This window comes from Borostomias antarcticus (genome assembly GCF_949987555.1).
Source record: "Borostomias antarcticus genome assembly, chromosome: 5".
Taxonomy (NCBI): Eukaryota; Metazoa; Chordata; class Actinopteri; order Stomiiformes; family Stomiidae; genus Borostomias; species Borostomias antarcticus.
The window spans coordinates 17,239,301-17,265,956 of record NC_140238.1 but is presented as its reverse complement, the minus strand read 5'-3'; the positions used below and the strand labels follow the sequence as shown (position 1 = coordinate 17,265,956).

General features: G+C 52.0%; 2 protein-coding genes across 4 annotated transcripts in view; both read left to right on the top strand.

Moving 5' to 3' along the window:
• Positions 1 to 311: 311 nt before the first annotated feature.
• Positions 312 to 24,463, top strand: eif2ak3 (eukaryotic translation initiation factor 2-alpha kinase 3). The gene is made up of 17 exons (XM_084437991.1): positions 312 to 856; positions 7,469 to 7,598; positions 13,910 to 14,104; positions 14,855 to 14,985; positions 15,084 to 15,339; positions 15,821 to 15,989; positions 16,333 to 16,467; positions 17,053 to 17,175; positions 17,282 to 17,511; positions 17,633 to 17,748; positions 18,705 to 18,827; positions 19,033 to 19,182; positions 19,316 to 20,135; positions 20,435 to 20,608; positions 20,748 to 20,849; positions 20,994 to 21,056; positions 22,091 to 24,463. The coding sequence occupies exons 1-17, from the start codon at positions 555 to 557 to the stop codon at positions 22,268 to 22,270; spliced, it is 3,399 nt and encodes a 1,132-aa protein (XP_084294117.1). The 5' UTR covers positions 312 to 554; the 3' UTR covers positions 22,271 to 24,463.
• Positions 24,464 to 24,815: 352 nt separating this feature from the next.
• atrn (attractin) overlaps positions 24,816 to 26,656 on the top strand; it is a 70,369-nt gene continuing 68,528 nt past the window's right edge. For all 3 annotated transcript variants that reach the window (XM_084437987.1, XM_084437986.1, XM_084437988.1), the window contains exon 1: positions 24,816 to 25,240. In XM_084437987.1, the coding sequence (XP_084294113.1) occupies positions 24,978 to 25,240 (263 nt within the window). In that variant the 5' untranslated portion in view covers positions 24,816 to 24,977. The remainder of the gene's footprint in view (positions 25,241 to 26,656) is intronic.

Below are 26,656 nucleotides of genomic sequence, written 5' to 3'. Positions count from 1 at the left end.
CAACGAATTGAACCAATGATATTTTGACCACAGGACACGCCGCCGGGGAGTAACTGACGTCATCATGTGCTTTTCCTTTCGATGACCCAGCCTGCGCATGCCCACAATGTCTGCTGATCTGACTGACAGGCGATTGTCCAATTACAAACAGTGTTTGGTGGGCGGGCGGGTGCTTGACACCCTCTTTTGACTGGCAAACGGATTGTGCAATCGGGCTCTGCTTAGTACACGAGTTCTGTAGATTGACGGACTATTTTGCAATCAGCTGTCTTTGCGTGGTGTTTTCTTCGTGCTTGCGATTTTTCTGTCCAATCCTTGTGTGGAAACGGGGTGGGAGTAGCGTTACTAAGACAAGTCTGAAGTCAAGTATAAAGGGAATAACATGGTGCCTCAGTGGCTGTTTATGTTTACCTAAAGAAAAGGATTGGGAGGACATCGGCGAAGAACAGCCTTAATTGATTGTTTTGTATATACGTTTACGGTTTTTGTACTCTGTAGATTTACACTGCCATTGGCATGTGAATCGCATATTCACTAATGTGCCAATCTTACAAATGGAAAAGGGGTTTCACTCTGGAAACGTGAGCATTTCCCTGGTGCTCCTGTTGTTGTTGAACGTGTTGACTGGGACTTTTCAAACTCGGGGCTTCACCGTCGTGAGGGAGCCCGGATCAGCCACACTGGGTTCAGAATCAGACACGTCCGAAAAAGATGATTTCGGAGTTATGGAGCGAAGTTTGGAAAATATCGGCTCCCCGGTCATTGGAGACGTAACCGTGGAAGACGACGAAAACGCTGCGACAGGGGAGAATGAAGACTCGTATGACGACGGTGACGGGAATAACAGGCCAACAAGGTTAGCAGCTAGCCTAATGTTTCTCACACACAGTCAGGTCAATGCAGCCCTCAGAATATATATGCCACTCTTCTACAAACGCGCATAGTCCTCTCCAAAGTTGGAATATTGGGGGGAAGAAACCCAACCCAACTTTGAGCACACTGACTGAGCTCAAACTAAACTAGCTAAGCGTTTCCTCTGAGAGCTAGTTTGTTTTGAATATCTCATTCCTAATGTTAGAATATTCCAGCGCACATACATGCCCTGCTGTTTAGTCAACAGTGCAGTGCAAGGGTGCGATAGTTGTCGTGAGAGAACTCGGACAGAACTCTTGGCAGCCCTTGGGCTCGTATGCTGCAATACACCGGTGAAATGATAGCAGAAGTGGCTAATGCGAAACGCAAGGTGACCGACTGAACTTGCACGTCAAAAGTTTGGGACAAGTCCTCTATTGAGGAGTGGAATGTTATTTGGTGGAATCTGAATCCATGTGAAACATATTGATAACGTCTTTTTAAGAAGTATGTTTATCGTGCAGTAGTAGACAACAGGCAGGGCCAGAATAAGTAGTTAAGAGTCCATGAATAAGTCCATGAGCTCAACTGTCTCGATAGAAAGGATAGGAAGGAAATAGTCTGGAAATAGCAGACCAGAAAGACACACAGTCATGTCCTAGAGAGTGGGCAAACATCCCGAGGTGCCACTAGTCAGATTGTCAAGTCCAGGCATGTTTTTGGCACAGTGATAGTCTGTCATGTGCTCTTATGAAACGAAGAAATTAGAGATAGATTGACATCTTCAGTAGTGATGTGCAGTGATCTTGTCTCCCCAGGCAGACATTTGACTTCCATGCTCTCACCAGACCTACCTACCTGTGTAGCTGACATAGGAGTCTTGTCCGAGGCCAGAGATGTGCGGACAGGAGACCATTCTGCAGTATGATCTGGATGGTCTCCTGTTCCAGAGACAGTCACGAGTTACTAGCCTACTCCTTGCCTTGGTAAATGAGCCAATCCCTCTTCCAGAGAGGTTTGTGCCAAGGGCTGAGCCAGGACCGCAGTTAACAACTCACTAGGACAGTACGCCATCAACAAGGAGACTTGCGAAAAGGAAAATGGGTTGCCAGTTCTCTCCTTAAATCTAGATGAGAGAGTCTTGAGATGAGAGAGCAATTCACTCAGCTGTCTAATTTCTATTTGTGATCTCAGTTTGAGACTGCATCTGTGGCTCCCAAGCGATCTATATGCAGCAGCAACAAATCCTCACTCACACTGCTGGTCACACCCTACCCATAACACACGGACACACACAGTGTGATCTTGTAATCGGCATCACTGAAACGGCATTAATCAGTTGTTTTTGTTGACTTTCATGAGACCCCTGAGAACCAACAGAACCAGTCTTAGGCTATCCGTTTTCCTGCAAGAAGTCGTTCTCTCTTATCAACCTCACCTGCACTTTTTTCAGCCTGTCTAGTTCAGGCAGTTATGGGACTCAACGACACAGCTGGGGTGACCTGCCATATCACATGCTCCACCCCTTACACACACACACACACACACACGCTCACACATCCACATGTACTGTACACACACTGGTTCCTTGCACAAATGTATTTAGGACTGAGTTAACAGAGGCAGTAGGGATGTTAACAGTTAATCGACTATCGATTAATTGCCGATAAGAACATACTCGTAAGATTCAGAGTAAGATTTGGTTGCTCGATTAATTGCTTGTTAATGGAACTGAACTTTTTTTTTTTAATGTTATCAACAGGAGTTGTGTGAAATGTAACACGGGTTATGTGGTCAGGAGAGCTTTGTGATAAGGGAGCAACACATTCCTGATAACACCCAGGCAGAACCCTTCTCGCAGACCCACTAGACTGGAGAGGGGGACTGTTTTGTTTTGACATCATTGAACAGCTTTATAGTCAGGCTTTATTATCAGCTTGTGTCTTAGACAGCTGATATTTTTCTAGGGTAAAATTAGCCTCGACCTGACATTTCTGGGCAACTCACTGTCATCTCATATGACAGATGAAGTCACCTCAGTGCCGGCGCTTTGTCAGTTTGCATCTCAATGGTGGGTGTGCAGCTGCTGATGATGGGGCTATAGGTCTGATGTCTCTCAGGCAGAGAGAGAGAGGGAGAGAGAGCTGTCCGTCGGGACCATGGTAGCCTGAGGGAGAACTTTCAGAGGTGAGAAGACTTGCTGCCTGGTTTGAGCCCCCCACCCCCCCTCTCAGCAGCCCTCAGGGCTAGCAGCAACACCTCGCCAGCCCGGCTCGCTCACACAGCCTACTGCTTAGCAACAGCCAATCAGCAGGGCCGAGTTGGCCAACTTGTTGGCCAATTACAAGGCACACTGCTCAGGATTTGAGTTGGCCGCGTCGGTCTGAGGGGCTGGGAAGGAGGAGAGCGTTTGGGAAGGGAGGGGATAGTTCATGTCCTTGTTTTTTTTTTTTTTTTCTTCTTCCCCCACTTGATAATTCTGTAACCAGGGAAAGGTTGTCAGTTTTATTTATAGAACTGTCCCCAAAACCGGTGTGTGTCGGTGAGGAAACTGGTGTGTGACGGTGAGTAAAGGAAGGTGTGGCTCCTCTCGGTACCCGCTCCTGTATGAAAGCGCGGGGACTTGGGAAGCGGACCTACGCTGTGAAAGCCTGCTGGGCTCCGCCACCACAGCCTCGCGCCACGTTTCCAAGCTTTGTCCACGGACGTCAATTTTCTCCTCTTGTCATTTGAACAACTGTCCTGTCCTCCCTGCTGCCCTGTCCTCCCTGCTGTCCTGTCCTCCCTGCTGTCCTGTCCTCCCTGCTGTCCTGTCCCCCCTGCTGTCCTGTCCTCCCTGCTGTCCTGTCCTCCCTGCTGTCCTGTCCCCCCTGCTGTCCTGTCCCCCCTACTGTCCTGTCCTCCCTGCCGTCCCTGCTGTCCTGTCCTCCCTGCTGTCCTGTCCTCCCTGCCGTCCCTGCTGTCCTGTCCCCCCTGCTGTCCTGTCCCCCCTGCTGTCCTGTCCTCCCTGCTGTCCTGTCCTCCCTGCTGTCCTGTCCTCCCTGCTGTCCTGTCCTCCCTGCTGTCCTGGTGCCCCCTGAGAACTTTGGTGAAACACGTGTCCTGCTCTCCTAAGTCACTTTGGATAAAAGTGTCTGCTAAATGAGTAATGTAGTAGTTTGAGTAAAAGTAAGATCAGCACATAGGCAACATTCTCTATCAGCACATTAGTGGTGTTCTATAAACAGGTTTGACTGATGAAACAGTTTTGCCCATTGTGATAGTAGAGTGGACCTTGTGATAGTGATCCACATATTGGGCTGCTGCTCATCTATGAGCCCTAATTTCCGTGGACACACCCTGCAGCACTGCAGCAACATAGGGTGTGGCAGAGGCCACGGGAAAGGTGGGGTACTGAGATGGAGAGAGAGGGAGAGAGAGAGAAGAGGGGGGAACGAGGCATAGTGGGAGTGAGGAGAGGGAGGGAGGGATGTAAACAGAGGGAAAGAGATCGGCAGTCAGTAGGACCACGCTGCCCTGTTGTGCTGTAGATAGCTCCTCACTGCTTAGCAACAACAAATCGGGCTCGCCGATCGAGACGAGGCGCCGGCCGATTGGTTGGCAGCTGCGTGGCGCCACGGAGTTTGGATTTTCACCACATGTGAGACGCTACTACAGCAGACAGAGCGTAGAGCAGGGACGAGCAGTAGGCATGGTAACGGCTGTTTTGTTTGTTTGTTTGTTTAGGCGACATTTGTAGACACACCCTGTCCTTTAATAAAGGTCCAGATGGTTGCTCCGCCATATTTTGGGATTTTCATGCAGTGCATATAGAACACATGCTGGGGGAACTTCCACCAGTCACTTAAACCAGCTCCTGTAAATCTCAATTTCCTTATTTTACAGATTATTTTGGGGGCATTTCTGCGTTATTATATAGGACTGTGTAGATCGACAGGAAAGGTGGGAGAGACCGAGAGAGAGGGGAGCGCATGCACCACACGGGCCGGATTCTAACCCGGGCCGCTGCAGTCAGGACCAGCCTTTTCACGTGGCCCGCACCTTAACCCGATGAGCCACGGAGCCTTAACCCGATTTGCCACCGGGGCCTTAACCCGATGAGCCACCGGCGCCTTAACCCGATGAGCCAGAGTCGTGTGGGTTATGTGACCTCTCAGGACCCTTGCTCATGCGATCTAAACCCCTCAGTTATTTGTCCAGTGCAGCAAATTTTCCTGAATGGTCACTATGTTGGTCCGAGTTAATTTTTTTGGAGGGGGCATGGAGGGGGGGGGCGGGGTTAGGGTTGACATCTGTACGTGAAGTTCCCCAGGGAAGGGTGCGGCAGCAGAGCCCGTTCCTGCGTCCGAGCTGCTCGTCTGCAGGGGTGCGGCGCCGCAACTCCCTCCCACGTGCTCCCCACGCTCCCGTTCTCTCCCTCTCTCCACGCTCCCGTTCTCTCCCTCTCCCCACGCTCCCGTTCTCTCCCTCTCCCCACGCTCCCGTTCTCTCCCTCTCCCCACGCTCCCGTTCTCTCCCTCTCCCTACGCTCCCGTTCTCTCCCTCTCCCCACGCTCCCGTCCTCTCCCCACGCTCCCGTTCTCTCCCTCTCCCTACGCTCCCGTCCTCTCCCCACGCTCCCGTCCTCTCCCCACGCTCCCGTTCTCTCCCTCTCCCTACGCTCCCGTCCTCTCCCCACGCTCCCGTTCTCTCCCTCTCCCTACGCTCCCGTCCTCTCCCCACGCTCCCGTTCTCTCCCTCTCCCTACGCTCCCGTCCTCTCCCCACGCTCCCGTTCTCTCCCTCTCCCTACGCTCCCGTCCTCTCCCCACGCTCCCGTTCTCTCCCTCTCCCCACGCTCCCGTTCTCTCCCTCTCCCCACGCTCCCGTTCTCTCCCTCTCCCCACGCTCCCGTTCTCTCCTCACGCTCCCGTTCTCTCCCTCTCCCCACGCTCCCGTTCTCTCCTCACGCTCCCGTACTCGGCCTTGTGAGCGGCTGGCGTGGCGGCCAGAGCTGCGGCGCCGCTCCACGCTGGAGTGTGTAACCAAGGCTGCTCGTCGTTGCATGGTTACAGGCAGCCGTTCGCGCCCATTGGCTGAGAGTCTGAACAGACGCCCACCGATTGGCCGAGCGAGGCGGAGAAACGGTGCCCTGATTTGTTCTGGCTGGAGGCAGGCTGCTCCGATTGGCCGAGGGAGGAGTGATTCGTGCTCCTCGGAGACTGCCTGTGTAAACATCCAGACCCCCCCCTCTCTCTCTCTCTCTCTCTTTCAATGGAGCGTGTTTACCACAGGCTCTTGTCTGTGTTCACACTTGACTCCTGGTCTCTCCGAGGAGCCGTTTCTGCGGAGAGAGCGCGGGTAATTGGCTCCCTGCTTGGGCAGACACTTTGTCATGGAGGACGCTGACAGCACTGTTGTGACACCCTTTATAGCTACGCCGGCTACAGTGCAAGCATCCCTGTCTCCTTTCTCCGTCTCTCTCACAGGCCAACATCTGCTCTTCTCAGATGTCTGTGTCAACGTAGCCTATCAGCATTCCGCAACAGCTGCGTGTCGCCCAACTCGTTTGGCTAGCATGATTAATGCGTCGGCCTAAGGCACATATTTAACATGGAAAATAATTGCCCCGTGCTCTGTCTGAACAATGCCACATTGTTTGTTTTGGTCTGGTCTGTATCTTGTGCCATTTTTGTAGCAAGTTGCCCATCACCTAGAATGTCTCTGGAACCCCATCACTTGGGTTGGTTTTACAGTAGTGAGGTAAGTGCTCCACTTTCTCAAGACTACAAAGGGGCTCACGAGAGGGCTTTGATCTCTCTCTCTCCCTCTAAATGAAACTCTCTTTCTCCGCCTCTGAAGTTGAACTCCGAGCTCTCCACTTCCTTTTGCTTCTACGTGCACAGCATGACTTGGTGGGGAAGGGGGGGGGGGGGGGGGGGGGCGGAGCTTGGGTCGTCATCCTGCTCAGCTTCCTCCCTCTCTCGATGCCTACTGCTTAGCAACAACCAATCAGCCCAATTTTTTGGCAGAGCTTTGCAGCCAATCGAAAAGCATGAAAGGAGGCTTTTTGCAGGCGTGCGTTTTATTGGTGGCTGAGAGGAAAAACAAAATGTTTTTCTTTCCCCCTGCTACTTCAGCGTACTGATATTTAGTGCTTGATTCTGTTCACGGCGAGCAGATGTTAAACCAAGATGTGTAGTGATAGAAAGTGGTCCTGTAGTACTAACTGGTTGGTGAACCCAGTTATCAAACAGCCTCTGTAATCCGGCCCCATGAAATGCTGTGTGTGTGTTTGTTTTGTTTACGAGTGAGACCTACCTGTTGTGCAGCTAACGCTGCTACGGCAGGTCAGCCACCGCGTGAGCGTGGGACCGCGTGATTGGCCGGTGTACGGGGCGGTTTCTCATGGCACAGGTACACTGCTGCAGGGGCAGACTGTCCTGCATGTTAAACTAATGATCAGAGGGGGGGGCTATGCAGTGGGGCTCACACACACACACACACACACACACACGCTCTCTTTCTCTCTCTCGAGCATTGAAGACTCACGTATGTAGGGCGGTGTGTTGAGTGTGCGGTAAATGGTTTGTGCTAATAAAGTTGTGTTGAAACGCAGCACTGTGCTCCGTCCGCAGGTCCCTGGTGATCATCAGCACCATGGACGGACGCATCGCCGCCCTGGACCCCAACAACCACGGCCGCAAGCAGTGGGACCTGGACGTGGGCTCCGGCTGCCTGGTCTCCTCCAGCCTCAGCAAGCCCGAGGTAGGACACACACACACACGCGCACACACACACACCATTACACAGAACACAAGCAACACACCAAGTTCAACGCCAAGGTCTTAGAACTTCCCCTCTCATGCAGTCAAACTCACAATGTGTTTGCGCCCATGTGGAGAGAGTTAGCCTAACTTTGTGATTGTGCACACACAAGACATGCAGTAGTACACACACACACACACACAACTGAGGGGAGAAGTCTTCTAGCCCGGAGGATGGTCTGCTGTGTTCTGTGTGTTTTGGTTTTTCACACAGTGTCCCTCAAACACACGCGCACGCACGCACCCACCCACCCACCCACCCAGTACAGTACACAAAGGCCGGCACCCACGCAGACTCTGTTGAAAAGGATGTAAAGTGAAGAGTGGCCCGAAGCGAGACCAGAGTGTGAGCAGCTCTTTGTAACGCACACAGACGCGCGCTGTACACTTATGGTAATGCGACGTCTGCAGTTTCTAGTGGACTGGCTCTGTGCCTCAGCGAGCGCCCCGTCTCTCTCTCTCTCTCTCTCTCCTCTCTCTCTCTCTCACACACACACACACACTGATACAAAGGCACAGGGCTCGGACGGCCCAGCGGACCTACTTTACGGTTGGACACCGAGGGGGCGCGTTTGAGCCCCCCGTTCTCCTCCCGTCCCTCTCCTCTCTCTCTCTCTCTCTCTCTCCTCTCCTCACGAACTCGCCGTCTCTCTGCGTCCGCTGCCCTCCCTTTCTCCTTCCTCCTGTCTCTGCCTCTCCTGTCCCCCCCCCCCTCCACTTCCATCCATCCATCACATCCCCGGCTGGCGAGCTGTGACAGGAAGCTGCTGAGTCTGGCTTCCTGGGCCGCTGCTGTGAGGCGCGCAGAGTGAGAGACTCTCTTTATTTGCACCTGTTGGCTTTAATCTGGTCGATGTAGCGGAACGGGCCCGGCACGGGTCTCTGTGTGCGTCTGTCTCTGGGTGTGTGTTCTGATTCTGTGGTGTGTGTGTATTTGTTCAACGTGTGTGTTGTGTGTGTGTGTGTGTGTGTGTTGTAGTGTGTGTTGTAGTGTGTGTTGTAGTGTGTGTTGTAGTGTGTGTGTGTGTGTGTGTGCCTACCTCCTGCAGCCTCGTCTTGCCTGATTGCTGTAACCTGGGAGGCCTGACTGCAGGGGATGGAGCCTTGCTATTGGCTGCGAGCCCCCCCCCCCCCACGCCCCCCCTCCTCCCCTCTCCCCTCCCCACCGCGAGCGCTTAGCAACCTGATTGGCGCTTCCCGGCCCCTCAGACACCAGTCTGCTCAGTGATTAGGGGGGCCTGCCCCTGTGCATTGGCTGGCTGCATCGCGCCGCGAGGGAGCAGTCACCTATCAGGGGCGCGAGGAACGGGCCTGAACAGCATGGTCTGCAGAATAGAGCTGTCAGTTGAAGACAGACGAGGAGAGGAGAGGAGAGGAGAGGAGAGGAGAGGAGAGGAGAGGAGAGGAGAGGAGAGGAGAGGAGAGGAGAGGAGAGGAGAGGAGGTTGGATGGAGCGGTGCCAGTGTGGAGTGAGTCATGCTGGGGCGGGGAGGGGTTGAGTCATGCTGGGGCGGGAGGGGTGGGGGGGGGGGCGTGGAAGTTTGTGGGGGGGTGATTAGGGTGAGCCGGTGAGGTAATGCTTTAGCCAAGGGATGATGTCATCCCATAACAAACACTCCTCCAATGCAATACGCACACACACAAACACACAAACACACTCCTCTGCCGCTATGTGGTGTGAATTCATGGCCAACTCAGCCTGATCCTGAATTATTAACACAGTAAACAGCTTCATAAGCAGAAGGACATTCCTATGCGCTTCTCAATGTGCTTGGCCCGCGCCGCTGGGGGGAAAACTCTGTCGTCTGGGCTTTGTTGTTGTTGTTTTTGCCCTTGTTTTTTTGTTTTGTTTTTTGCTAATCTCCATTTCTGTCCCCATGCCAGCTGCCCCATACCCCTCTGTCGGTCCGTCACCCACCCTAAGTGCAGCAGCACACGTGGGCCAACGCTAATGCTGTTTGACAGTGTCACCGGAGCGCTGTCAGTGAGGATAAAGGGAGTCCCCCGACATCTCTCTCTCTCTCTCCCTCTCTCCCTCCCTCTAACCCCCCCCCCCCCACTTGCAGCGCACCACACGCCTTCCCCATATACCACCGCCCCCCCCCACACACACACACACACCCTGCGTCTCAATGCGACCCCCCACATTCCACCTCCACCCCCCTGCCGTGCGCCTCTCTGCGCTGCCTGGCCAGCATCTCTCAAAAGGACCTTCTGATACGTGAGGAGATCAGAGTGAATAATGGATGAAAACGCGAGGGAAGCCCGTTCTGGTGGGTCAGAGAGACGGTGGCTCAGAGAGACGGTGGCTCAGAGAGACGGTGGCTCAGAGAGACGGTGGCTCAGAGAGACGGTGGCTCAGAGAGACGGTGGGTCAGAGAGACGGTGGGTCAGAGAGACGGTGGGTCAGAGAGACGGTGGCTCAGAGAGACGCGCTCAGAGAGACGCGCTCAGAGAGACGGTGGGTCAGAGAGACGCACTCAGAGAGACGGTGGGTCAGAGAGACGGTGGGTCAGAGAGACGCACTCAGAGAGACGGTGGGTCAGAGAGACGGTGGGTCAGAGAGACGCACTCAGAGAGATGGTGGGTCAGACAGACGGTGGGTCAGAGAGACGCGCTCAGAGAGACGGTGGGTCAGAGAGACGCGCTCAGAGAGACGGTGGGTCAGAGAGACGCGCTTAGAGAGACGGTGGGTCAGAGAGACGCGCTCAGAGAGACGGCGGGTCAGAGAGACGCGCTCAGAGAGACGGTGGGTCAGAGAGACGCGCTCAGAGAGACGGTGGGTCAGAGAGACGCGCTCAGAGAGACGGCGGGTCAGAGAGACGGCGGGTCAGAGAGACGCGCTCAGAGAGACGGTGGGTCAGAGAGACGGTGGGTCAGAGAGACGCGCTCAGAGAGACGGTGGGTCAGAGAGACGCGCTCAGAGAGACGGTGGGTCAGAGAGACGCGCTCAGAGAGACGGCGGGTCAGAGAGACGCGCTCAGAGAGACGGTGGGTCAGAGAGACGGTGGGTCAGAGAGACGGTGGGTCAGAGAGACAGCGCTCAGAGAGACCGCATGCAGAGAGACAGCGCTGACCCCGCTGACCCCATGGTCACACAAGTTATTAGTTGGGGGAAGTTGGCGAGTTGGAGGATGGTTTCAGAGGAATCAGCAGTTGGCTGAGCAGTGCTGGGCTGACGTCTTCCTCCCTGTCTGATGAGGGGCTAATTCATCTCAAGTAATCAATGGTGTGTGTTTGTGTGTGTGTGTGTGCGTGCGTGTGTGCGCGTGCTTGCTCGCGTGTGTGCACTTGCGTGTGTGTGTGCGCTTGCGGTTGTGTGTGTGTGTGTGTGTGTGTGTGTGTGTGTGGTAAAACAGTGGGCCAGATCAGAGGCAGGGATTAAGGCATCAGAAGAGAAGTAGGAGGAGGATGAGTCATCACCCCCCCCCCCCCCCCAACTCTAAACCGCTTAGCCTCCCCCCGGCAGCATGGGTCTGCAAGCCCCGCCCCCTTCTCCCTGCTATATATATCCTGTCTGCCCCGTCTGAAGAGATGACATCACCTTTGCACTGGGAACATCAGATGATTGACTATCGTCCCGTTCCTCGTCCCTGTCCAAAGAAGCCTATCTCATCCCCCGTTAATTAGCCCCAAACTCTGGAGTTGGAGTTGGAGTGGGGACTAGACAAAGCAGTGTTGTTTATGATGTCATCCCTGCATAGACACACACACACGCCCGCTCTATCTGTGGGAGCACATCGGCCGGCGTGCACTGCTCAACATTTGGGTTAATTACCCACTAAGCCCTCTGTTGTGTAATGGTGTGGATTTAGTCCAAGTCTGTGGGCGAAGGTCGCTGTGCGAGTGGGCCGGTGTGTGTCGACTCAAGTCAGAGTGTAGGGGCCTCATTTATCATTGAGGTACGCCTTCTTTTACACGGTCTTTTTCGCGAGTTCAGGCGTACGCCATTTCCCCCCCCCACATTGCGATTTATCAAGCCGTAAGGGCGAAAATTTAGTCGCCTTTCTCCGCGCTTTTGTAGGACACCTCTCCAGTTGGCGTACCGATTTACACGGTGTTCTACGCCCTTCTTGAACACAGGGGGAACTGGCGACGCCGGTGGTGCGTCGGTGAATTACTATGTTTGACGGAGAGAATAAGAGCGACAGTTCATGAACGCACAATCATGTAGGCTACTAGGCCAATTCAGCACAAACATATATCGCAATGCAAGATTAGACGTGTCCTCTAACCGGCTCATTCATGCTCCGATATGGATTTGTTCCCCAAAATGAACCTATGCGCTGTCCCAAACCTTTCCGCGCTATATGTCACACACCTAATGCAGGCACTCCATCAAACGGCAATAATTGACCAATTAGATTGTCATTAATATGTGATCATGTGGACCTGTTTGCTCTTTGGTAAGCATATAAATGACAGTCCTCCTGTGCGTAATGCGAGCCTAAATGAATCCGGCGCTACTCGGCCTACTAGCCGAGATAGAACTCCAAAGAGGTGACGGCGATGGCGACTGCACCCACATAAGGGCACCATCAGTGAATGAATACGTCTATGTGAATCGCTAAAATGTGCACACTAGAAATACCCAAATCATATGTGACGCCGACATGCTCATCACAAGTGTAGTGGCACGGTGGCCTGGCTCCACGCATGACTCATCCTGGCGCACAGCAGGGTAGGGCTAGACTGGAGGCAGGCGCTGCGCGTGACGGCTGGCTTGTTGGTGTGTCCATAGCCAAGATACATATTCTTTGTCTTATTTACTTTTAATCTTTATTAGCATTTTCCATCCATACAACGACAATACAATAAAACATAAAAACCTACAATAACAGCTTATGGGTACATCCATCCATGCAGCTTTTTTTTCTTACTCAAATATGACAATTTTAATATTAGTGGTATCATCACACTTCCTTCTATAATCCATCCATTTTTCCCATCTCCCTTCAAACTTTCCTTCCTGCATCCTCAATGCATGCGTGAACCTCTCCCTAACATACATCTCCTCCACAACACCCAGCCACTGCTCCTTGGTTGGGCGTTCCACCTTATACCAAGCCCTCGTTATTGTCTTATTACTAGCAACCAATAGTACTTTCACTAGGTATCTGTCCCCTCCTTGTACATCATCCCGTGTTATGTTTGCCAAGATATATATTCAAAGCTGATAAGAAGGTGGAGGCACTGGAGGCTGCAACTCGCGGGGGCATGACCGTCAGGTCCAGGACCACTGCAGACTCCCCCTCCTCTGAGTCCCACCCCACGTCAGAGTCTGGAGAAACAATTTCAATCATTTTCTTTGAGTTTGTCTGTGAACTTGATTATGCATTAAACATTTCATTGTGCAGCCATATTCATTTGATATGTTTTTCTGTTGGCAGTCAAATAAATGCTGTGATTTACCGGGTGATTTAGATGAGTATTAATCTCCCATGGGGGACAATGTCTAATGTGGTCCAACATTATGAAGTGATCATCTGGGGTTATTGTTACATGTTTGTGGTCCTAAATCAATCATAGCCGGCCACATGATGTTGGGAATGTTTGCTTCACTCGCAGCCACATGTTACAGTATGTCCGTATATGCCCAATCCTAGATGCACAACACGTAGCTAAAGTAGGCTACTAAGCTGTAGGAGCAAACAGACAAACGTAGGCGATTTATACCTTCCGAAGAGGATTGCCTTCCTCACGTGGACCTCACCAACTAGCACATGCACCTCCGTCTCCGAAAAGTTCCTCTTCTTTGCTCTTCGTTCCATGTTTCAATGTACCGCCTGGGTGCTCCACGCTACCTTTTTAAGCCGGTTCCTTCCGGGAAACCACGTTTGTCCACTCATGGTTTTGACCATATATGGTTGGATTTGGGCGTGGAGAGGGCGGAACACGGGGCGCGTGCGCGTACGCTCTCTTCCCCGCCCGTCTCGGATTTACCGTGCAGAAAAGGGCATACGACATTTTTGATAGATCCGAAAAGCGTGTAAATATTCTCGTCGTACGCTACATTGTGCATTTTCCGCGTTTTCGTCGTACGCCCTCTTTTACACCTGAATTTACACGCTCTTTGATAAATGAGGCCCTAGGTGTGATTGATTGATGTGTCTGTAGGGACACCACTTGTTTACTCATAAAACTTTTTATGAGTTTGTAGGAAAAGCCACTAGCACCGGCAAAACATAGCAGTTGTATAAGTATTGATCACCTTCCACCCTCTCTCCCCCCCTGCTGTCCGTGTGTCTGCAGGTGTTCGGCACTAAGATGTTCATCCCATCCCTGGACGGCGCCTTGTTCCAGTGGAACCGGGACAGGGAGGTCATGGAGGCGGTGCCCTTCAGCGTGGAGTCCCTCCTGGAGTCGTCCTACCGCATAGGAGAGGACACGGTCCTGGTGGGGGGCAAGTCCCTCACCACCTACGGCCTGGGGGCCTACAGCGGGAAGGTCAGCCAGGACCCCCTGTTTACACACACACACACACACACACACACACACACACACACACACACACACTAGGGATGAGACGGCATGGATTTTTGCATTACGGTACGGTATGTAGTTACACGGTACGGTTTACGGTATTTCACGGTATACGCCATTTCACCTCCCCAACACAAAAAAAACTTTTTTAGTATTTTACTTTGGAACTACAGTGCAACACATGATGGAAAATACACACTATTGTAATTAAGCTCAGTTTCTTAATAGCAAGCTTATGTTAAATTACAAAATGTAACTGTTGCAAGCAACTTGAAATGTGAAGTTTCAGCAGCGCATTATTGTGTAATACCGTAAACATAATACCGTAAACACAGGGAATGTCAGGTTCTAATACAGTGGACATTTTATACCGCTGTTCATGGTTTTACGGTATACCGTCTCATCCCTAACACGCGCACACACACACACACACACACACACACACACACACACACACACACGACATCCGGAGTCATAAAACCTTGAAGAGCACGTACACATTTGCTATGTGTACTTGTTAGATGTAGGAGAATTCAACTGCCCCTCTCTCTGTCCCTGACTGTCTGTCTGTCTCTCTCCGTCTCTCTCTCTCTGTCTCTCTCCCCCCCCCCTCTCTCTCTCTACCCCCCCCCCCCCCTCTCTCTCTCTCTCTCCCCCCCCCCCCTCTCTGTCTCTCTCTCTCTCTCTCTCTCTCTCTCTCTCTCTCTCTCTCAGTTGAAGTACATCTGCTCGGCGGTGGGCTGCAGCCGCTGGGGGGAGGAGGAGGCGGAGACTGAGGACGTGCTGCTGCTGCAGCGGACCCAGAAGACCGTCCGCGCCGTGCGGCCCCGCTCCGGCCTGGAGAAGTCAGTCTGGAAACTACAAACTACCCTCAGCTATGAACTACAAATACCACCCCTCCCCCCCAAGGTAATTCTAATGTTTCTTTCCCTTTCTGTGCCAGGTGGAACTTCAGCGTGGGCAACTTCGAGCTGAAGTTTGTCCCGGACAAGCAGTCGGGGATGAACTTCCTGGAGGGCGAGGTGGCGAGCGGCGACGCCTGGAGGGAGGAGCGTCGCGACGGCCAGCGCGTCATCATGGAGGAGACGGAGGCGCACGCGGAGAACCCAGACGACCTGGTCATCAAGGTGTCCGTCCCGGACTGGAAGGTCATGGCCTTCAGCACCAAGCCCGGCGGACAGCTGGTCTGGGAGCACCAGGTGAGGAACCTCACACACAAGCAAAGAGCACCTGGAAGTAGCGCCTCCACTCCGCTCGCCATGTTGGGATTTTACGTCGATTCGCTAAAGGACGAGCAGAGAGTCGATTCGAATTGCTTTTTCGGATCACCGATCACCTCCTTCCAGGTTCTGAGCGAGCTAAAAGGTGACGCGAAAACTCTGCTGACTACTGATTGGTCAAGCAAATTGCAAAGGGAACAGACAGCCGCTCGTGTACCTCCAGTTTCTTTTTTTGAGAAAATTGAGAAATTAAGAAATATCACCTTCGAAATTAAATATTGAAAGATTGATGTGTTTCCCTAGGGGTACGCCAAAAATATTGGTATTCTACTGAAATAAAGTGTTTTTGTTCACACACACACACCTTGAAACCCCAACCTCCTTCAAACCCAGTCATGACATCATCATCTAAATGAGTAATAGGAAGTGACGTCACCTACTGTTCGTGTGCGTCCCCCAGTTCTGCACGCCCATCGCCTCCGCCTGGTTGGTGGGAGGGGGAAAGGTGACGCCCATCAGCCTCTTCGACGACACGTCATATAACGGTCGCCCGGACGCCGAGGCAGAGGAGGAGGAGGACGACATCATACAGGAAGCCCGGGGCGCCACGGAGTCCAGCGTCTACCTGGGTAAACCACACACACGCACACACACACACACACACAAATACACACACACTAGCACACACGTCAATGAGTGGGCGTGATTGTGCTTTATCTGTCCTGCACATCTAGCTGTGTAAATGGTACATCCCTTAGATGCCGTAGATTCTGTAGGAGTATTCAGACGGTGCTCCAACCCTCCTCCTCCGCCTCCTCTCCCTCTCCTCCTCCTCTCCCTCTCCTCCTCTCCTCCTCCTCTCCCTCTCCTCCTTCTCCTCTCCTCCTCTCCCTCTCCTCCTCCTCTCCCTCTCCTCCTCCTCCTCCTCTCCCTCTCCTACTCCTCCTCCTCCCTCTCCTCCTCCTCCTCCAGGGATGTTCCAGGGGCAGCTCTACCTCCAGTCGTCTGTCAGGATCTCTGAGAAGTTCCCGTCCAAAGCTCTGGAGGGCCACGGCTCGGACAAGCGCGACGTTGCCATGCCTACGGTCAAGTGGAAGCCCCTCATCCGTAAGTCGTCAACCAGCGTCTGTCTGGGAACGGAAGCTCTTCTCTGGGCTGCTCCGCTCTGTACGCCAATCATACATAAACATTCAAGCTCACGATCTAACTAACGAACTAGTAGGGGTTTAACAATATACCCAGCTCATGATATGATACACGATATTGGGTCCACGATAACCATACAATACGATATTATAGCAATAATTTTATTTTATTTTAATCGAAAGACAAAATGCGAAACAATGCTGCTGTTTGCCCTATAGTTCTATTTTGTAGTGTTTTATAACTCATGATGTCAGGATATAACTGATCTGATACAAGTACTGATCTGCATTCTGTTTTTCTGTGCTTTGTTTGAACAGAGGGTGTGAGTTAGTAGGAGATAGTGTCTCATTTGCAGCCTATTATAATAATAATAATACATCACATTTGTATAGAGCTTTTCTGGGTACCCAAAGTGGCTTTACATGAGTGTAAATAAAAAAAGAAATAAAAAATTGGGGGGGGGACAAGACAGTTTCTCGTCTCCGCGATGCATATGGTCCCGTTTGTAGTTTTTGTAGTTTTTGATCTAGTGTCCCTCGCGTGCAGATTCCCCCTCGCGGACGCCCGTCCTGGTCGGCTCTGATGAGTTTGACAAGTGTCTGAACAACGACAAGTTCTCCCATGAAGAGTACAGCAACGGTGCCCTGTCGGTCCTGCAGTACCCCTATGGTGAGAGACCCCGCCAGCGCCACGCCAGCGCCACGCCAGCGCCGCAAGAGACCGTATCCACCAACCGGTCTCTTCTCTCTCTCTCTGTCTCTGTCGCTCTCCCCAGACAACGGCTACTACTTCCCCTACGGCAAGCGTTACCGGGGGCGGCGGACGGCCACGGAGGTTAGCGTGCTGCGGAGGGACGGGGCGGGCGGCGGGCGGCGCCCCAAGGACCCGGTGCTCCTGCTGCCGTGGTGGAAAGAGATCCTGGGCACCATCATCTTCTGCATCGTCGCCACCACGTACATCGTCCGCAAGTTCTTCCACCCTCCCGCGCCCACCGTTTACATCCGGGTACGGCCGCGTTCCGAACACGCACAGGGTGCGGCTCGACAAAGAGGGTTTTTTGGGGGGGGCGGGGTGGTGGGGGGGGGTTTCTGGATTTTCATGTGATGTCCTCTTCTGCATCCCGTAGCAACGCAAGGAGTCTGAAACGCAGTGCCAGACGGACAGCAAGTTTGACCTTGAGGTTGTGGAACCCACCAAAGACACGGCTGCCATGGAGACCCGATCCAGCGAATACGTGTCCAGGTGCTGTCCTGTAACTGAGTGACAGACTTTCCACCACAACCTGTTTCTGTTGAATGTCCCTCCCTAAACGTGGACTAATCTCCGTTTACCAGCGGCCACGCCAGTCCCACAGTCTCGGGGTGTAGCTACAGTACCGCAATCGCACTGTTACCATGGTGACCGCTGGTCTTCCAGGCTACCTAGATAAGGCGGTTAAAACTGTAAAAAAAAGAAAAAGTGGGCCGCGGCTCCGTGTGATTGGCTCGCTCGGCTGTTTGCGGTGGAACGTGTGACCCCCGTGCCCTTCCCGCCCCCGCCGCCCCCCGCCCGCAGCATCTGCCAGGGAGAGAGAGGACCGATCACTTTACATAACTGTCAGCACATTACAGAGAGGTTTTTCTTCCAGACAATCTAATGTTTACATAATTGACGCCGTCCGTAGGGCCGCTGTCTCCGAACCCGGAACCCGATCAATACTACGGATGTTTACATTCATGAGCTGAATAACCAAGATGTGTAGAAATCGTGAAAAAGACACTAACATGTTTGACATTGGGGGGGGGGGGGGGAGGGGAGAGGGGGGTGGAGGAGTATCTCGGGTTATTTTCGGGTTTTATCACCCAGACATCCTCTGTGCACACATGCGCGCGCCCCACTCACTCATGCAGAGGGTATGCCCCTGCTACATTCCACCAGCGTGGCGGCCGCCCCGCTGTCCTCCAGACGAGGGTGAAGGAGCAGCTGGGGGGTCAGGGAGAGAGAGATGAAGGGGGAGGGGGTGGGGTCAGAGATCACATAAACCCCCGCCCCCGCCACAGCTCCACCAGGATGCCTCAGACAGGCGAGGGGGGCAGTATGACATAGTAACAGATGACCCCCCCCCGCCGCCGCCGCCGCCTTCTCACAACTGTGTATAAGTGACCGTGACCTTTTGGCACCCCTGTGACGGTGACTGTGTGCGTGTCCCTCTCTCCCAGGTACCTGACGGACTTCGAGCCGGTGCAGTGTCTGGGGCGTGGCGGTTTCGGGGTCGTGTTTGAGGCGCGCAATAAAGTGGACGACTGCAACTACGCCATCAAGAGGATCCGCCTGCCCAACAGGTATGCGACCAACGGCGCCCACGACGTCACGCGCACACACACACACACACACACACATGCGCCGCAAGAGCTTCAGAACGAACACTCAACGAACACTCCGTCCGTGTGCCCTATACCCGCTGTTAGTGCCTACGGTATATCTGTTGCTGAGCTGCGTGCGTGTGTGCGTCTGCGTGTGCGTGCTTGTGCGCCCACCCCACCCCAGGGAGCTTGCCCGTGAGAAGGTGATGAGGGAGGTGAAGGCCCTGGCCAAGCTGGAGCACCCTGGCATCATCCGCTACTTCAACGCCTGGCAGGAGAGTCCTCCCGAGGGCTGGCAGGAGGACATGGACCAGCGCTGGCTCAAAGACGCCAGGTAGGCGTCCAGAACGGAGCCGCAAAACGCGCGCCGTTCCAGCGACTTGCCTCACGACACTCAAGTGTTCATGTGATTTATGGGTAGGCAGGCCAGGCGAGGCTAATATCCTCTCTCCCTCTCTCTCTCTCAGCACCACCGATTGGCCGCTGAGCTTTCCTGACCACATGGAGGCGCTGTCCGTCAAAGTCCCCGTGTCCAGCCCCGTGTCCTCGGTGTCCGGGCCAGGCGGCGCCGGACACGGGGGGTTCGGCGCGATGGGGGTCTCCGTCTCGCTGGACGACGGGGCCCTGCTCTCCACCGGCGCCGGCGGGGTCAGGGAGGCGGGTTTCCCCGGCCCCGGCCCCGGCAGCCTGGCTGTTCCACAGCTGCTGGGCCAGGACAGCCTGATGTCGGAGCGGGACAGCCAGCCGGACCCCGAGGTCTCGGACGCCCCCGACTCCTTCGAGCTGTGCCCGCCGCATGGCCCCAGCGACTGCACCTCCTCCTCCTTCGACATCGTCTTCGAGGACTCGGGCTGCGACCGGGACGCCGATGCCGACACCGCCTCGGAGGAGGAGGAGGAGGAGGAGGAAGGCGGCGCCGTGGGCCCCCGCACCCTGACGGACAGACCCAGCTCCTCCTCCTCCAGGACCAGCGGGCCCGAAGCCGCCCCGACCCCGGTCCCGCCCCCCTCCTCCGCCTCCGCCTCCTCCCCCCCGCGGCCCACCTCCATCTGCCTGTCCGCCTCGCCCCCGCGGGACCCCCAGCCTGCCCCGCGGCCCCAGGCCTCGCCCAAGGTCTACCTGTACATCCAGATGCAGCTGTGCCGCAAGGAGAACCTGAAGGACTGGATGGCCCAGCGCTGCCTGCCGGAGCAGAGGGAGCTCAGCCAGTGTCTGGGCATCTTCCTGCAGATCGCTGAGGCTGTCGACTTCCTCCACAGCAAGGGGCTCATGCACAGGGACCTCAAGGTGAAGAACCCCTCCCCCCCCCCGGCCCCGCCGCGCGTGCATATACACACACACACACCAACACACACACAACCGCAAGTGCACACACAACCGCAAGTGCACACAAACACACACACACAAGTAAGTACACACGCAAGTGCACACACACACACACGAAAGTGCACACACGCACGGGAGCAAGCATGCATGCACACACGCACAGACAGACAGACAGACGCACAATCAAGACAACAGTAGCAGTGGATAATCACCTGCTTTTCTCTCTCTTTCTTTCTCTCTCTCTCCCCCCTCCTCCCCAGCCATCCAACATCTTTTTCACTCTGGACGATGTGGTGAAGGTCGGGGACTTCGGGCTGGTGACCGCCATGGACCAAGAGGAGGACGAGGACGAGCCTGGACCTCTGACGCCCATGCCAGTTTATGCCCGCCACACGGGCCAAGTTGGCACCAAGCTCTATATGAGTCCAGAACAGGTGCTTATTCTTATCTCCTTAACCATTTATGATTTTTTGTTTGGGTATTGCAACATGATAAAACACGAAAACAAAATATGTTATTATGGGCAGATGAGGACTAACTCCTAACTAATACAAGTCTATATGTACCCTGCAGCTCTCTGGAAACTCCTACTCCCACAAAGTGGACATTTACTCTCTGGGGCTGATTCTGTTTGAGCTGCTCTGTCCTTTCAGTACCCAGATGGAGAGAGTACGGGTGAGTAGTCGACAAACACAGTAGCCTAGGTATTGTTGGTTTTTAAACAATTATTCCCTAGTACCCTACCCAGACTGTATCTGTACTCCTAGATGAGGGCTTTTATTTGTGTTATTACTGGTAATGACTGTGTGTTCCCTTCAGACGCTGACTGAAGTGAGGGCCCTGCAGTTTCCTGAGGTTTTCTCCAAGAATAACATTCAGGAGGTGAGTGGCTCTCTGCCTCCATCTAGTGGCCAAATAAGAGATTGTTTCCCCCTGACAAATCATGTTGGCGTCATGTTTAATGGACATGTTTCAGGATAAGATACCAGTGGCATGCACAGACATTTTGGGGGGCAGGAGCTCAGTGAAAAAAAAAGGGCACTTTGTGCGGCGCGCGGAACGCCCGGCTGCCTTATTATTACAGGCACATGTTGTACGTACGTTATTTAGCCTAATGTAAACCTAAGGTTACTACAAAATACTAAATATTCAGCTCAAGTATACTGATAGCTTCACATGCTGTACCAACAACAAATTCTACTGACTTTGGTCATGTGGTGGTCATCATTACATTAAATCCATTAATTGATTATGACTAGTGTCTAGCTTGTTAAGCGGGTGGGCAGTCGGCTAATTAGGCTCAGCTGTTTGGCACTGTATGAGACTTACTTCACAACAAAGACAAATAAATGCAAGTTATAGTTTGGCAACTGAGGCTTAGGGGGCAAACAATACACACGTTCCGTTTGTGTTACCTGGCTGGTTAGCTGTCATCACTCAGGGCACTCTGGGTTGGGAAAGGGCAGGGAGGAGATGTGTGTGCAGCGCTGCTCAGCTGCTGCAGTGCGCCTCCGTTTGTGTCCGCTTTGCGCGTTTACGTTGACAAAGGAAGAGAGGGAAGGGAGGGGCACGGGCATGCCGTGGGGGGGGGAGGTCTGGAAAAATGACCACATTTTGGGGCATCGGTATTACACGCTTTTAATCGAGAATAGAACTAACTTTCAAAAGGGCACTTGCCTGGTCCAGAGGGCAAAGGGCAGGTGCTCTAGCACCACCTAGTGTCTCTGTGCATGTCCCTGTAAATACTATATACATGAATGTATATGAGCATGTCTAGTATATGATAATGCTACTGTACGTACATGTACAGAGCAACACGATGACAATTCATAAGACGAATGGTGTAGTAGCAGCATCGTTTCCCCAACACGGAAAAGGCCATGCAGTGAGTGTCTGGTGTTCTCTCCCCTGCGTAGCTGGGCATGGTGCGGAGGATGCTGTCGCTGAGCCCCAGCGAGCGTCCGGAGGCTGCTGAGATCACAGAGACTCCCCTGTTCCAGGCGCTGGAGGTGCCCTGCAGACTGGCTGTGAGGCAGCGCTCCCGAACCTACAGTGCCTCCTCCGCCGGGCGGCCCTCGCGCCCGTCCGCCACCTGAGGACACTGCCATGGACACACACACGCGCGCGCCCGCCCTGACCGTCCTACGTTAGCGCCTGTTGGTCTACTGCCGCCTCCTCTCCACCAACACCCAACCCCACACGCCAGTCTATTGCCTATGAAGAGCACTAACCTAAGAAGACTATACTCTCTTGACATCCCGAACACACACACACGCACATACACACCAATATAGTACACAGCTACACAAATCCATACTCCACATTGCTTACACGGTGTCCAACGGTAACCCCTCACTCGGCCAGCGATTGTTCACTCATGCTACACCCCAGAGGACACAACGAATGGGGCCTTTAACTCACTTCCACCATGCTGTCAGCCAGCGACCACTGGCACCAATACTACTGTAATGTTGGAACACCCAACATGTCTGAGGTGGGAGACCAAAAAAAAAGAGAAAACAGAACAGCCTTTCCTGCTTGTTTGGAATGAGAGAAGCTGATGTGTTCTTCAGAGGTTTCTGAATACTTAAGCAGATAACTGACCTGCCTTTGGACTGGAGAGCCAGTCTGTCTCCATAGGAATGAATGGTGATCTACTGGTTGGTGATTTTATTGCATGTCTCTGATGGGGAGCTGGGGTTTGCGTGTCTATTGGGCAAACAACGTTTGCGAATGTATAAATCTGAACTGCTACTTCGTGTTAAAACTGGAGTTTCTTTCTACTGTAGAAACTGTCTACCCCCCCCCACGCCCTTAACTTTTGTAAATAATAGGAAAATCTTTCTTTGTATGTTGATTGAAATTGAACGGGTAAGCTTAAGCAATCCTGTACATACTGCTAGCAGTCATGGCTTTGTAAATGGCATTGGCCGCGTTTCCCGATAAAGAACCTTCTTAAGCAACCCTTTGTATGGGAGTTAAGAAGTACTTTGGAGTTAAGTGCTTCTTAACTTGTTCGGGAAACCCGGCCATTGTCATTTGGCTGCGCTATGATAGCATAATGATTTGTGGGAAAGAGAACCAATGATGATAGCTGAATTTTAGGACATGGGTGAATGTGTCATGTGATCTCTGGCCCAGAAGGTAGTGGTCACCTTTCTTCTTGATAGGGACATGAAGATTCTCCTCTAGAGTTGGTTAAGAAAGAAACCAAACTGCGGACCACACACATTTAGAACTCAAGTTAGCCCTGTCGTGAGCTACACAAGTAAAGCATGGTTTTTATACCCTGGATGTGCGAACAGAGTTTTAGGACAGTCACATGAAGAGGCTCCTCTTACTACGCACTGCTAATTTTAATGTACTATAATTATTGATTGTACTTTTTCTAATGATTTTTGAAAAGGTTTTTGATATAATGCAATTGTGCAGGCTTTTTTGATCACTCCCAAGTCTTTGAGTCACTTATGCAGGAAGTCAAGATGACGTTTGTCTGCGTTTGTCCATCCCCAGTTGTGTTCAAGTGATCATTCCCTGCGCCGATGCTAGTGTAATAGCTACTTAGGTCTACCATACTGTAGGTTCACAACACGTAGTAGTTCTCCTATAATGTTGGTGAACATGGAACAGCAGAGATTTTGCTATGTTGAGCAAAGATACTCTGCAGAGTTCTGGAGGCATCAAGATAACTTTTCCACAGATTGCCCATATATATCAAAATTGGGTTGACATGTTCTTAGAGATATCTGTCAGGGTTCTTAACATTACAATCTTTGTTAGCCTTTGACCTACAGTTGTTGTTACAAAATGTCACCTGTAGGAAATTGTTCATTTTTGGTGGTCTTTGTGTTCATGTTTCCCCCTGTATCACAAGCTACAGTAGCACCAGTAACTTCAGAAAATGCCAGAGGTTTCTTTTTAAGTTATGGAAACAAGTGATTAATCAAGACTATCCACAACACAATGGATCGTATTTCTTGATTATTTAGTGTTGAGGCTCCAGAGTGTGATTATTTTTCATCAAGAGCTATGGCAATTCATTCTGAGTGTCAGGCTCAGTGAGAGTCTACTGTTTAGTCTAATGCATCCCTGCATTCTCTTTATCTTTCATCTTTCTGTAGATGTTCAGTTTAAAGTTCTGCACCTCATATGTCAATCTTCCCTGGACTGGTTGTCTGTATGTGTGCACTATTCATACTCTGTCCATCTGGCATTGTAAATATGTTATGTTTTATTTATGTTCAATGCTGAAATCAATCCGTTTTGGATTGGTGGTACTTGTATATGAATATATGAATGTGCTTCATCCAATGGAGTGCATTGAAATATGATGACTTCTTACAAGTCTAAATTTAATAAACGTTCTATTACATTTCTAGTGTTGTGTGTGGTGTGCAATTTGTCAATTTTTGGCCTAATTAATATGGAAACTATTACAGATCAAGGAAATGTTAATCATGTCTTGACGGGAAATAGAATCAGATCCATAATACTTTATTATGGTTATTAAACCATCATGCCTCTGGAACCTTAATATTCAAGCGCTCGCGCTCCGCCTGTAAATCGTTGCGCATTTCCGCACTTGTCGAGTCCGCGTCGCGTCACTTCCAGATGTCAATATGCGGCTCTGTACGGCGGAAAGATGTGAACAAGTACTAGATTAAATTCCGACACAACTGAACAGTGCACGTTTTATCAGTAATAACCTTCATATCGACTTCAAACGGAGTTGGAAAACCAGGCCCGTCGCATTGATAATCGGACAATCGGCGTGCCTGATTCAAGCAGCCATCTTTTGTGAGGATGGACGAGGCGATACGGCGGGCCTCCCTCGGCTTTGGCCGTAGTCTGAGCCGCGGGTTGATGGAAGGTCCCCGCGGCTCTATGCTGAACACGGTGCTCCTTTTCTCGGTCTTCGGGTTGCTCTGTGGACTGCCAAGTTTCACCGAGGCAAAGGAATGCGACAAACCGTGCATGAACGGGCAATGCAACACGGCTACTGGCAACTGTTTGTGCAACCCAGGCTGGGTTGGGGACCAATGCCAACACTGCGGCGGACGGTTCAGGTGAGACGGATAACGGTAACGTTAGCTTGTTAATCAGCTGCGTGGATATTTGACATCGTATTAGCTGTCTTGAGTCACCAATAACTCGTCATTGTCACTGTCAGCTAGCTCCCTGTCATTCATACAATTATAGCTACCGCCCGTCACCTAACGATACCATTCCCTCACCTAGCCATAAAGCTTTTCTACAGTAGCCCATGTCCTGTGAGGCTTAGCTAGCTAGCTAGCTACATTTTGAACCCTGCAGGTTAATTCCTTGCAGGTACAGTATTATCGAATGCCCGTAACAGCATATTGGTTACAGTATAACTCGAGGTTGTGGCTGTTGACCCCGTCTCTGAGAGGGCGTGCTGTTGAGTGTTTACAGTTCAGAAAGAGAAAGAAAACATAGGCTAGCTAATATACAAGACCTGCCAGTTGTACGGTAACATTGTTGCGCAGTATTATTATTGCTCGTTACTTGAACTGAGACCCAGATGTGTTTGTGATTTACAAACGCGTTGAAATACGGTTGTGACCTGATTCGGTTCCAGTGCTCTGGGTCATAGGAACCAATAAGGAACGATGTGATCTTTAAGCTATAATGTTAAGACGTCACCACAATAACAGTGTTTATTTGGCTTAGAATAGAAAACTGCATATGGCATTAAACAAGTATCAACAGACGGCCGCATACCTCTGTGTGATGAGTCTGTCACTACTCCAGCTACGCAGCTGACTGATCAAGCTAACCACAGCAGTATCTATTTCAGGACGCATGGCATCCTTATCCCTCAATCTGTCATGTGGAAATTACCGTGGCAGTGTCTGTCCTATTAGACTGGAGTCGAGGCCTTGATGGTTGAAATCTCAGGATGAAAGTGCAGTAGCCTTGTACACAAAAATGTCCTGAAGTAGGAACGGCTGTGGAATAGAATTTATTAATGTCACCCAGGGCTATTTGGAGTTGACATGGCCTCAACCCGAGTAACACTACAGGACATGACATGGCCCAAATCATTCTTAGTATGTTTCTCCACTGAGTCACAGACTCACTTCCTTTTTTATATCCTAGCCCCCCCATTCCAAAGTTGTTGGTGTTGTGTCTGGATGGAGTTAACATGTCCATGACTATCAGTCTGTGCTAGTGTAACTGTTTTGGGACCCAGGTGTGTTGTCCTGTAGTTATTTTCAGAGCGGTCTCAGCTCATTAATGTCCGACAGCAGTTTTTCAGGTGGAGACGAGTACTGAGGTCTGCAGTGCTGGACATCACTGTGGTCTCGGGAAGGGAAATAGAACTGCTTACAGTCCTGTACAGCACTTAAAAGAGCCAATTACAACCCTTATCTCTTGAGTGCATCAAGGAGATGTGTGTGTGTGTGTGTGTGTGCGTGTGTGTGGTGGGGGGGGCTGGGATCTCTGGTTACTTGTCCATG